Source organism: Pelobates fuscus, chromosome 9 (assembly GCF_036172605.1).
Source record: "Pelobates fuscus isolate aPelFus1 chromosome 9, aPelFus1.pri, whole genome shotgun sequence".
Classification (NCBI taxonomy): Eukaryota; Metazoa; Chordata; class Amphibia; order Anura; family Pelobatidae; genus Pelobates; species Pelobates fuscus.
In genome coordinates, this window is record NC_086325.1 from 36314718 (window position 1) to 36328842 (window position 14125).

General features: G+C 36.6%; 1 protein-coding gene across 1 annotated transcript in view; it reads left to right on the forward strand.

The window, feature by feature from the left end:
- Positions 1-14125, forward strand: part of LOC134572733 (protocadherin-11 X-linked-like) — a 1192750-nt gene that overhangs the window by 582628 nt on the left and 595997 nt on the right. The window contains exon 4 of the mRNA XM_063431865.1: positions 11042-11110. Within this exon, the coding sequence (XP_063287935.1) occupies positions 11042-11110 (69 nt within the window). The remainder of the gene's footprint in view (positions 1-11041; positions 11111-14125) is intronic.

A 14125-nucleotide genomic window follows, 5' to 3' on the forward strand; every position in this document is an offset into this window, starting at 1 on the left:
CTGACCCTTCAGCCTGCTTCCTTGAGCTTCTGGCAAAGATATCTCTAATGAGACAGAAAGGGGTATTTTTTATATACACCCCTATACTTATTAACCCTTAATAGGGAACACATGGGATGGATAGCAGCATTGCAACCAGGCTGTGTGATGCAAAGTAAATACAAATACAAATACAAAAAGAGAAGTCCTGCGCTTAAGCAGCAAGGACTACAACACACATCAGCCCCAATATATAGTAAAAACCAAAGAAAAGAAAAACGTTACCTGCGCTTTCTCCTTAATCCCTATGTATATTTAGACAAATGGAGGTCATTTAGTTGCTCCAATGGCCATTGGAGGAATGCCCGCCTGCCAACGTCAAGGCAGACCCCCCTAAGCGGGTCCTAACACTGACCCTTCAGCCTGCATCCTTGAGCTTCTTTTACTATATATTGGGGCTGATGTGTGTTGTAGTCCTTGCTGCTTAAGCGCAGGACTTCTCTTTTTGTATTTGTATTTGTATTTACTTTGCATCACACAGCCTGGTTGCAATGCTGCTATCCATCCCATGTGTTCCCTATTAAGGGTTAATAAGTATAGGGGTGTATATAAAAAATACCCCTTTCTGTCTCATTAGAGATATCTTTGCCAGAAGCTCAAGGAAGCAGGCTGAAGGGTCAGTGTTAGGACCCGCTTAGATTAGGTGTTTTTAAAAAAAACTTTTACAAACTAATAAAATCTGCCAACATTGAAGTTGCTGTTTAGTAGATAGGAGAGTGCGCTGGATCTTGTGTATTTATTATATATATATATATATATATATATATATATATATAAATATATATATATATATATATATATATATATATATATATTATGGTTGAAGAGCTTTTTAAAATTCAAGTGTTAGTTATCTTATAACAAGTAGAATGTTTATCTGAAATTCAATTTAGTAACAATCATTAGATTCCAGACTGAATAGTAACTTAAGTTCCCAATGTCTCAATAAATAAGACTGGAAGATATAAGGAAAAACAGGATTACTCTGTCTTAATAACCTTTTTCATATTTTTCTAGAAAACCCTCTTGTTCACCATGGCCTAGACTTGCATGTATGCTGCAGGTCATTTGCAAATTCCCAAATACATATTTAGCTTAGTGGACAAATACTGTTTTTGTAAATAAATATATTTGGTGGGTTAAGTGGTGACCAACCAATATAATAAATAGAAGTAAGGAAAAATAATACATTTTGTAGACCACTAAGTTTCTGACCTCTGCAATTAAGCATTTAATTTTGGAAATATCACAGTGTTTCACTAAAACTTTAAGGAACACTATACTGTCAGGAACACCATATGGTCAGCAACACAAACATGTATTCCTGACCCTATTGCGTTAAAACCACCATCTAGCCCGCCCTGAGCCTATCTTGCCTCCCAAGATATAGTAAAATCTTACTTGTATTTAAGTCTTCAGCTGCTGCCTCTGCCTCTGACCTGACTGCTGTCTGCTGACATCATCAGAAGTGGTAGTCTGAGCCAATCACAATTCTTCCCCATGGATTGAAGACTGTCAAGGAGGCAGATCAGGGGCAGAGCCAGCACAAGTAAAACAGAGCCTTGGCCATTCAGCATCTCCTCATAGAGATGCATTGAATCAACACATCTCTGTAAGGAAAGATTAGTGTCTGCATTTAGAAGGTGGAGACACTGAATGGCAGTGCTGCACACTAGGCAGCCCTGCCCCAGTAATAACCTCTAGTAGCCATCTGAGGATTGGTCATTTTCTGAAAAGACAGTGTTTACTGCAAAATGCCTGAAAGGAATGATTCTACTCACTAGAACAAATACAATAAGCTGTAGTTGTTCTGGTGACTATAGTGTCCCTTTAATATGCAGTACAATTTGGCTTAGCTTCTGCACTTGGTGCTATGTTAACAGGATGAGTTTGTAGGACTGCTGTTGGGTTTCATATAAATACCATAAAGATACGTACTACAACAATTAATATTTTGTAAATCCCTGCATCACCAGCATTGTCTGGAGCTTACAATGTGCTTTTAGTGCAGAACTTGGGCTAATGCTCAAAGCAATATAGGATATTGCCACATGGATTAGGTGACGTGAATGGAGATACCCACGTATCCTTCATGAACTTTATTACTTAATTTGACTTTACTTAATTTGAGCATGTGAGGCATGATTAACAATGAAACAAGCTCATCATCAATATATTAGCCACATTGTTTGTTATTTATGCATGCACTGATGGTGTTGAGTACCTGGAAAAATACCATAGAAATATGCAGTAGTTAGGTGATTCTGTAATTAACACTTTGATTTTAAATCAAAGCAACCTTGGTGCCTATACTTTATGTGTCGTTTCATTGTATCTTTCAGTATCTGTTTGGGCTTGACTTCCAAGCCCAAAACATAAATAGTGTGCTTGATTTTTCCATTGATTATTTCATTGTTGCTCTATCAAATAATCTTAATGAATATTGATAGATACCATTAATTATTTGTATTTTAATTAGGTGGAATAGGTTGGTTACTAAAAATGATTGATAAAATACATTTAAAAATGTCTCAAGTGGAAAAAGTATAAAAATAATATGCATGGTAATGTGGATTTTATGCAGAGATGGTATTTTTGTGACTTTTCTTTTGTATGTGGTACCCAGAATTCTGTGTCATTTTTTTCTTCTTTTGGAAAATAAAAAATGCATTTACTATAGCATTATTGTGGATACATTGTAATAACTAATACATAAATATAAGATAAGAGATATGAGATAAAACCTCTTTTTTATCAACACAGTAAAGGAAGAGACTATTTTTAAAAGAAGAAAATAGGACATAGTCCATAAATTACATGATATGATGAAAATCTTTAGAAAGACCATTTAATGGCGAGAAAAACTGTTTATAATATGTGTGGGTGCAGTAAATGAGTAAGAGGAAAATTAGAGGGACAAAGGTTTAAAAATAATATCAGTAAATATTACTTTACAGAGAGGGTAGTGGATGCATGGAATAGCCTTCCAGCTAAAGTGGTAGAGGTTAACACAGAGAAGGAGTTTAACTCCTTCCTGACTGCGGACGTACTAGGTACGTTCTACAAAAATGGTCCTTAAGGACCTTGAATGTACCTAGTATGTCCCCGAAATTAATAATTACTTACCCGATATCCGCCATTCCCCTGCCGGTGATCAGTGTCCCTTACATATATGTATGTAATTTTATTCTAACTGTATTTTGATATTAATATATATATATATATATATATCCAAATACACTTAGAATGAAATTATATATATATAGGTATATATAAATAAATAAAAATAATACAAAATATACATATGTCCATATACATAATTACATAAATAATTTCATAAATATACACGTAAACCTCAAATATGTAAATCTGTATATATATATTTAAATTCTACGTGCATATTTATGTAATATTTTTATATAATTAAGTAATTTTATTTATTGCAATTTGGGGGACCTGCCTGACAACCCAGGCCAAAAGTCCAGAGAATTTAATTTGCTAGCAGTATATTTAACCCTGTAACTTTCCAAAACACCCTAAAACCTGTACATGGGGGGTACTGTTTTACTCGGTTAAACATCGCTGAAAACAAATATTAGTGTTTCAAAAGAGTAAAACATATCACAGCAATGACATTGTCAGTGAAAATATTTTTTTTTTGCATTTTTCACACACAAACGGCACTTTCACTGATGATATCATGGTTGTGATATATTTTACTATTCTGAAACACTAATAAGTGTGTTCAGCAAAGTCTCCCAAGCATAACAGAACCCCCCATGTACGGGTTTTATAGTGTTTTTGAAAGTTACAAGGTCAAATATAAGGCTTGATTTTCCATTTTTTTCCATTGAATGAGGAATGAGAACTACCCCCGTGATGGCATTTGCAAAAGAAGACAACCCAAAGTATTGCAAATGGGGTATGCTCAGTCTTTTTTAGTAGCCACTTAGTCACAAACACTGGCCAAAGTTAGCGTTCATAATAGTTTTTTGCATTTTTAACACACAAACAAATATAAACGCTAATTTTGGCCAGTGTTTGTGACTAAGTGGCTACTAAAAAAGACTGGACATACCCCATATTGAATACCCTGGGTTGTCTACATTAAAAAAAATATGTCCATGTCAGGTGTGATTCAGAGATTTAGGACAGATAACAGTGTTACAATGTCACTATTGATACATTTTAAAAATATATATTTTGAAACAGCAATGTCCTACATGTACTTATAGCCCTATAACTTGCAAACAAAAGCTAAGAACATGTTAACAGTTGGTATTTCTAAACTCAGGACAAAATTTAGAAACTATTTAGCATGGGTGTTTTTGGCAGTTGTACATGTGTAACAGATTTTGGGGGTCAAAGTTAGAAAAAGTGTATTTTTTAAATATTGTTATCATATTTTATAATTTGTTTTTAAAGTAAATTACATGATATGATGAAAATAATGGTATCTTTAGAAAGACCATTTAATGGTGAGAAAAACTGTTTATAATATGTGTGGGTACAGTAAATGAGTAAGAGGAAAATTACAGCTAAACACAAACACAGCAGAAATGTAAAAACAGCCCTGGTCCTTAATGGTAAGAAAGTTGAAAAACGTCTAATCACTAAGAGGTTAAGCATGCGTGGGATGGGCATAAGGCTATCCTAAACTTAAGATAAGGCCAGGGACTAATGAAAGTATTCAGAAAATTGGGTCGAGGCAGACTAGATGGGCCGAATGATTCTTATCTGCTATCACATTCTATGTTTTTATGTTTCTAAATGTATCTCATGACTTACTTGATTACTTAATTGCTACTTGGGAGCATCCATATTAATTCTTCTTAAAGCAAAAACACCTATTTGACAAGAACATGTGCTCATACCATGTTCTTGTACTTGATGTCAGGATTCGAGAACTTGCACTTGCCCTGTTAGTTTCTGTGGTGATTACTCATTATTTAGCACTTCCCCCCGGAATAGTACCTCAGTATCTTAACAGTTATATAACATTCTAATGAAAGCGGTCAACACATACACACACACAAAAAAGAGACCAACAGTGTGTCAGCGCTATAGGATATAAAACATACAGTATGGCAGCACTCAATACCAGTGATACAGAAGTATAAACAGAATATAGACAAATAGTTACCAAAAAAGCGCACTAAACTGATCTGTAAATATAAAATGACAAATAATAATGCAGACCATCTAAACCAAATCAAAATATGTATAGGGGGATATGGGGAAAAAACTCACATTTACCAGAGTCCTATCACCCCTGGCTCTGGGTTTGAAATGCTCCACTTGAGAGGGAAGATTCCCACACTGAACTCCAAGTGGTATGTTCACTGGAAACTGATAAGGCTGTGCAATATAGGACAGAGAGCGGCAGGACCTCCAATTGAATAGTATCAAAAACAATTTATTAAAAAACAACGGTTAAAAACTCTTACTTTGCAAATGGTGGGTTATACTGGCATAGCAACCCACATAAAAGCATGTAAACAGCAAATACAAAGTCACTTCCTGGTTTCGTCCGTCCCGATCACGTGATCACTTCCGGATCTGCCTCTCTCGTGACGTATGCGTGACGCGTTTCGCCCGCCTCCACAGGCTTCCTCTGACAACGTCATGGACATCCAGCCCTTTCTTTGTGTCATATATAAGTTTGCCTTTATATTAAGACTATATTGATCCAGAAATATTAAAAAATGATATCATAAAATACAGGATAAATTAAGCATGCTGGCAGAGACTTCACTTAGAGATCTAAATGTAGACAGCTACATATTAATCATCAGAGATATTCCTCCATCACAATCAATGAACAAGCATTGCTGAATTGCAAAATTTAAAGGGATATTCACCTCCATACTATCACACATTCTTATTACATATGACTTAGTGACCCAATGCAATATATGGGTCTATATTTATCCTAAAAGGATAATAGATCTAAACTCTAATCGCTTCAGATCAATAAGAGAAATCTTGCTGGCATACAAATAATGGAGAAAACAATAAATACAATCACATTCCATATTATATCATTTAAGGTAGAGGAGTGCTATAAGAATGGCAGTAGTGGATACGCTTAGATATAATACATCATGTTGAAACTCTATTTCTAAGAGAAATATACTGTGCACACATCTACCTATACTGTAAAAAGGAGATTTTATATACAAATATTAACAACTTCTCTTCTTTAGAAAAAAGAGAAAAAAATGTTAGGCATCATAATAAAAAGGCATAACAGGCTTAAAGATTCAATTGTCAATTTATAGGAAATGGCAGATCTCAAAATCCCCATTTAGACCTCTAGGGAATAACGACTTCAACTTAAACACCCACCTCATCTCTTGTTTTGCCAATTTATTATCCAGATCCTTCCCCCTCCAATTCCTATTAACTCTTTCAATCCCAATAAACTGAAGTTTTGTGACATCTCATTGATGCTTGTGTATAAAGTGCGAAGACAAAGGGTGCTCCTTGAAGCCCCTTTTGATATTGCGTAAATGTTCCTCAATGCGGATATGTATCTGCCTAGTAGTTTTCCCCACATAATGCATATTACATGGAAATGTAAGGACATAGACACAATTGATGGTGTGACAAGTTATTAACTGTTTGACTTCATATGTCTGTTTTGTGTTCCCCCCTCTTAATTTTTAATACTGGGTGTCCCTCTATAAAGCCAAGGATTATATATAGAGGGACACCCAGTATTAAAAATCACCTCGTAAGAAGTAGTTTTAAACAGGGTAATCAGATTAAAACTTTTCTAAATCAAGATGTAGGGTTCTTTCAATAAGGATATTGTCTAGCTTGTAGGACCACAGGAGCCTCGAAATGTGTGAAAAAAGAATTGAGGGGGGAACACAAAACAGACATATCAAGTCAAACAGTTAATAACTTGTCACACCATCAATAGTGTCTATGTCCTTACATGTCCATGTAATATGCATTATGTGGGGAAAACTACTAGGCAGCCTGTGGAGGCAGGCGAAACGCGTCACAAATACGTCACGAGAGAGGCGGATCCGGAAGTGATCACGTGATCGGGACGGACGAAACCAGGAAGTGACTTTGTATTTGCTGTTTACAAGCTTTTATGTGGGTTACTATGCCAACATAACCCACCATTTGCAAAGTAAGAGTTTTTAATCGTTGTTTTTTAATAAATTGTCTTTGATACTATTCAATTATAGGTCCTGCCTCTCTCTGTCCTATATTGCACAGCCTTATCAGTTTCCAGTGAACATACTACTTGGAGTTCTATCAGTGTGGGAATCTTCCCTCTCAAGTGGAGCATTTCAAACCCAGAGCCAGGGGTGATAGGGCTCTGTTAAATGTGAGTTTTTTCCCCATATCCCCCTATACACATTTTGATTTGGTTTAGATGGTCTGCACTATTCTTTGTCATTCTATATTTACAGATCAGTTTAGCGCACTTTTTTGGTAACTATTTGTCTACATACACACACACACTCACACACACACACACCCATAGTTTTTATATTAGCAAATTATATTTTATAGCCAATATATTCCTGAATACAGGAGGAATACGTACACACTTCTCTTTTTCCCATGTAAAAACAAATAGACAATATGGCTGCCAATTAGACATATAACCAAGATTCATCACAGAAAAACACCACACATAAAAAACCCAGATATAAGTGCATGAATATATCTTCCCGAAAACCTTTCTCTCAAGCAGACCACATAATTTGAACTTCCTGAGCTAGTAACAGAATGTTTAATAGAAACACAAAACAAGTGACTGGATGCATCCTGAAAGAAAAAAAAAAACATAAAATGATGAACACACATTTAATCAATTGATGGAGTCACAATTAATGAAGTGTGCATTTCTTGTTGCAATATAATACTCTAGAGATTGTTTTATCAGTTGGTAATAGCGTGTTAGTCGCTAAGTGTAGGATGCAATATTAACTTTCTTATTTTGCTGGTGCAATAATCATTCATTTCAAACCCCAGTGCTCAAGACTCAACTACACCACATTTGCTGTGGGAGGGAACAGTAATTCATTACTAAGAAATGTGCTCACATTTTTCTGTCAGTAAATGTTACCACAAACAACTTTTCGTAATGATCTTTTTTTTCATCCCTCAGTAAGATAAGAAAGCAATTTATTTACAGTAAAGATAAAAGTATTTCCTCACAAACAGAAGCCTCAAATCACACACAGTCATTATATGGCTCTGTAAGACAAAATATATATTCAAAAGGATATTTGCATACTCCATGATAGTTCAAAAGTTCAATTATCACAATGTGTGGCATTCAACAGCTAATATATTTTCATCGTTATGAACTGTACTAATATTTTTTTTTCAAGTGCCAGCAATCTGCATGGTCTTTTCACTTAGTAAGGTGTGAAGCTGTTTCTCAGAGTCCATGTTAATTTTTCTTTCGAAAACTAACAATGGGTGCAATATAGAGAAAATGGATGCTAATTAAAATATCACAGAGATGCCTGGGCAATTTTTTTATGCAACTGAGAAAACAAGAGACTAACAGACAGAGCCTGACTGGAATAGTAAACATGTACTTGTGATACTCATAGAAATGGAATGTATCCATTGAAATTGTTGTCACTGAAATACCCCCGGTGTAAATATATGAAACTGCATTTTTTGTTTGGGGTTTTTTAAGGATAAGACTTATGATGCAGGATTCTGCGAATATATATTTTTCTCTGCAAAACTATAAAAAAAAATACAATATGTTAATGAGGTCACAACCAATCAAATGCATTAAATTTGCATTGGTGCTTGAAGTGTCCCTTCAATATGTTAAGGTATATTTAGATTTTCCATCTACCTACTAGGTGAGTAGCACAATTTCAGGTTCAAAATTGACAGTGCAGCAAGATCCGAGGGCCTGTACATATCTATATATATTTTACAACGATCTCACAATACAATAAAGCATCCTTGTTCATCAGGCATCTTGACATCCACGTGGATTACTTTGAAAAACACTAATTCCTTTCAAAGTCGACTAGACCATCTGCTTAAAAATCCCTTTGGAGATTATTTTAAACAGGAGATACCTAGGTTTCAAAGCCTCATTGTAACAAGGACTTCATAGTAATCGCGACTTAAAATCATATAGAATCATCTATATATTTTAACTAACATATAGTATTGGTATATTATTAGATAATAATTGCTTTTCTGTCCTCCTTTTGAGTGAGTGAGTTAGTGAGTAATTGACTGAGTTAGTGTGTTTGTGTGTATGTGTCTGAGCACAGATCAACACAGAAGAAGTGGATAATGAAGGCAAGGAGTCAATATGGCAGTAAAGTGTGGACAATATGTACAACATGGCATTTCTGGGCTAATACAACATTCCGGGGCAATTCTGTAGCAAAATATGGTCAATGTGAGATGTGTGACATTTCTGGATAATGTGGCAGCAAAATGTAGGCATTGTTCGATTTCTTGGTTATGTGGCATTTTAAGGCAGTTATGTGACAGTTTTGCTTTGTGTGGTGCCAATGCGACACTGTATGGGGCAATATATATTTTGTGGGCAACGGGATGTATAACTCATAAACAAAGCAATATGTGAAACAGTAACTTTTAAAACATAAGTTTTATTACATACCTAATAAATGTGTGCACAGACTTGGTGTTGTTTATTAGTCGTGATTGGGTCACCTGCTGAAATAACCAAAAGTTAGTTAAAACTTCATATTAACTAAAGTATCTGTAGTAATGACCAAATTCCCTTTTACAAACAAACAAGCTTGGGCTTGTCACCAGTGGGGTACCTCAGGGATCTGTACTTGGACCCATTCTCTTTAATATTTTTATTAGTGATATTGCAGAAGGTCTTGATGGTAAGGTGTGTCTTTTTGCGGATGATACTAAGATATGTAACAGGGTTGATGTTCCAGGAGGGATAAGCCAAATGGAAAATGATTTAGGTAAACTAGAAAAATGGTCAGAGTTGTGGCAACTGACATTTAATGTGGATAAGTGCAAGATAATGCATCTTGGACGTAAAAACCCAAGGGCAGAGTACATAATATTTGATAGAGTCCTAACCTCAACATCTGAGGAAAGGGATTTAGGGGTGATTATTTCTGATGACTTAAAGGTAGGCAGACAATGTAATAGAGCAGCAGGAAATGCTAGCAGAATGCTTGGTTGTATAGGGAGAGGTATTAGCAGTAGAAAGAGGGAAGTGCTCATGCCATTGTACAGAACACTGGTGAGACCTCACTTGGAGTACTGTACACAGTACTGGAGACCCTATCTTCAGGAGGATATTAATACCTTAGAGAGAGTTCAAAGAAGGGCTACTAAACTGGTTCATGGATTGCAGGATAAAACTTACCAGGAAAGGTTAAAGGATATTAACATGTATAGCTTGGAGGAAAGACGAGACAGGGGGGATGTGATAGAAACATTTAAATACATAAAGGGAATCAACACAGTAAAGGAGGAGACTATATTTAAAAGAAGAGCAACTACCACAACAAGAGGACATAGTCTTAAATTAGAGGGACAAAGGTTTAAAAATAATATCAGGAAGTATTACTTTACTGAGAGGGTAGTGGATGCATGGAATAGCCTTCCAGCTGAAGTGGTAGAGGATAACACAGTAAAGGAGTTTAAGCATGCGTGGGATAGGCATAAGGCTATCCTAACTGTAAGATAAGGCTAGGGACTAATGAAAGTATTTAGAAAACTGGGCAGACTAGATGGGCCGAATGGCTCTCATCTGCCGTCACATTCTATGTTTCTATGTTTCTAGTCTAGGGAAAATCTCTAATTGTGGGGACTGAGAACTCTCATTGCTATGTGTGTAGTTACTCAGGGTCTCAGTACCCACAACAAAGATTAACTTAAGGAGAGATGGAAGAGAATTAAATCTTTAAAGAAATATATATTGCACATGTTAGATATGATTCATTAGCTTTCACTAGGTTTGTTTTTACTAAAAATCTCTTTGGTATTTTTTCAGTCTAAGGAAGCTGGGAAACCTCAAACTCCACTGAAGGAATCGAGTCTGGAAGCATGGATTCAACCACCGGTAAAGTCTTATCTCACAATTTGATAATATCTTTTATATGAAATGTATATGATTTATCTGGCAGCTTAATAGCATTTCAACTATCAGACTGGGCTGTTTGTTTAGCAATAACAATTTTCCGTCCTCATGCGCAGAAGTGAATTTTGGTTCTTTCTTTGTGTGCAGAGTATTTTGTCTGTCATTGTTATGAATCTCTGATGATTTTTTAAATGAATTATTAGCACAGTAACAGCTCAGTTTAATTTGTAGGTCTAATTTAAAATTAGTGCAAATTTCTTGATTTTTTTTTTACACAACAAATATTTTAGGATTCCAAAGTGATTGATGTCTCTGCACCTGTCTGTCTATCTATCTGTCTATCTCTCTGTCTGTCTGTCTGTCTATCTCATCTGTCCATCAATATCATCATCTATCTGTCTTTCTATAATCTTTCTGTCTTTGACTGTCTTTCTTCTTCTTCTTTTTTCTTCACCATTTCTTTCACTCTGTTACATTCATCCTATTTTTCATTTTATGCATGTGATATTGATGGATAGATACATTGACAGACATACAAACAGAAAGATAAACATTGACAAATATTTGTTCATCATTGCCATTATTTTATTACTATTACTGTTTCCAAGTTCCTATTTGTTTTGGTTTTCTCTGAATTACTGTAAAGCAGTATCAGCAAAACCTATGTTTACTTCCCATTCAAAGCACTTTATTTTCCTAGGTGATGTTTGTTTGATGAAACAAGATATAATGTGTTTCATCGGTGGACAAAAAGAAATGCAATCAACAAAAGCATAACTGATTAGACCATTCACGCAGTAGAAACCAAAATTAGTTGTGAGTTATTATTTTGGTTATGTTTGGTTATTAGATATTTTTCATTAGCCATCCTTTGATCTAAGGATAGTTTATCATGGGAGTGTTCATTTTATGATTATTGCATTGAAATTACAGTGCTACACAAAGCAAATTATATATCTCTTGGGCACAAGTTTTTATATCGGCTTGGGAATTGCATGGTGTGTATCGCCAATACGAATGAAAAATATGCAACTATTGTATACATTTTTCCACTAAACATAGGAGAATATGTTTCTTTAAGGAAGATATATTATTTCTTCATCTAAGACACTTCTTTTTAATAAACCAAGTTATCAGTTCTACTTTTCCTCTGAGTGCAGAAGCTGATGTAATTAATTGCATGTTTTGTGAAGAGCTGATCTTCATAGACTTTGTTCATCACCAACTATAACATGATTTCCCTTTGTATTTCTCAACTCATGATCAAAAACTTTATCTGCAGGACTTTCGGATTGGTGGAAAACGGCTGACTTTGCTAAGCTATTGAAAAAAGATGCCTTGATCAAAAGAGACCTAATGCATATCTTTTCTTATTCACTAAATATAATATAATAATAATAATAATAATAATAATAATAATAATAATTATTATTTAGCTGGGCATGTTACTGGCTTGCTTACTTTAGACAGTCAGAGTTTTGTGGGCCACTTGAGAGTCAGAGTCAAGTTTCAACCTTGTTTCTTCTATCTTCTTAGCGTAACACCTCTGTACTGAAGGCATTTCTTATTTGACAGAAAGCTGTGGTTAATGATATAAATACTACTGCAAGTTCCAAAAGGACTAAAAGCAATGAGTTGCCTTGGCCTGCTCCTTCCATCAGGGATCATTCCAATTGACCCATAACTAGAGATGTCCCGAATAATTCGCTGGCGAATAGTTCCTGGCGAACATAGCTTGTTCGCGTTTGCCACGGATGGCGAACATATGCGATGTTCAGTCCGCCCCGTATTCGTCATCATTGAGTAAACTTTGACCCTGTACCTCACAGTCAGCAGACAGAAGTGTGTTATATTTGAACATGCTAGGCTGAACGTGCGTATATCATGGCTAGTTGCACTGAGGGTATGAGTATATAGCAGTACATTGTTGTGAAAGATGGCTGTCATGTTTAGGGTGTAGCTTGCACGTTATCAACTGTGTATTTATATCAGCAGCTCCACCACTAGTTATAAATCAAGTGTGAATCGCCCCATGAGATGAGACTAGTGAATTACATAATACATGAACGGTTAAGGTAAAGGCATGTAAGGAACTACGACAATAAACTCTTTAGGAGGTGAAATAATGACATTTTTAAACACTTGCTACTTTACGATTAGTTAATGTGCAGAGAGCAGTTCATGTGATCAAAGGCATGGTGTGGAGGATCGGCTATAGTGGGACATGCTTGGCAGGCTGCTGTTTACTGCTTGTGCTCATCCAATCCCTTCTGGGCACCAGGTGCAGACCCTGGGAGTCCCTGATACCTGGAACAACAAAGGCAAGTCTCTGGCTGAGTGCCGGGTTCGCGGCTTCAGGTGGTGGAAGCTTGTTTTGTCGGGTGGTCGGATCTGTCCCGGTGGTGCTTCATGTCCGGTGCGGGATTGTGGTGGCTTAAGGTGGAGGCGAGTGCTTGACGTGGGGCAGGCTCTGCATTTCTGTTTGTGCCTCTGGTCCCGTCTTCGACGCCTTTTGCGTTGGTGGATTTTAATGGGAACTGCTTTGCTTAGCTGTGGTGGAGCTTGTTGGGGCTGTGGTGGAGCTTGTTGGGGCTTCCTGCTTGTTATTTGCTTCCAAAATTGATTAAAGAGTCTGTCCAGCTTAGACTCAATATCCTGTCATGCTTTGCTGTTACCAGAAGGACACGCGGCTGCCGCCATATTGGGAGAGTCGCAGATGAGTATGTCAGCCTGGGCGGCTGTGCTCTGTGCGTCCATTAGCTCCAGACAGCCTCTCAGGGGTGGACCGGGATAACCCCCACCAGTCTGAGGGGGGAGGGGGTAACGGAGCTCCTGCCGGGAAGTAGCTGCTCCTGGGCATCCCAGGATCGGGAGATCGGCCGCCTCTCCCGCCCGGCGAGCACCAGGCCACACTTGCCATGCGGAGGTAAGTAAGACTCTGTCGAGTTGCTGACCGCTATTAAGCATGTTGGGTCGGTCAGGTAGGAGCAACATTGC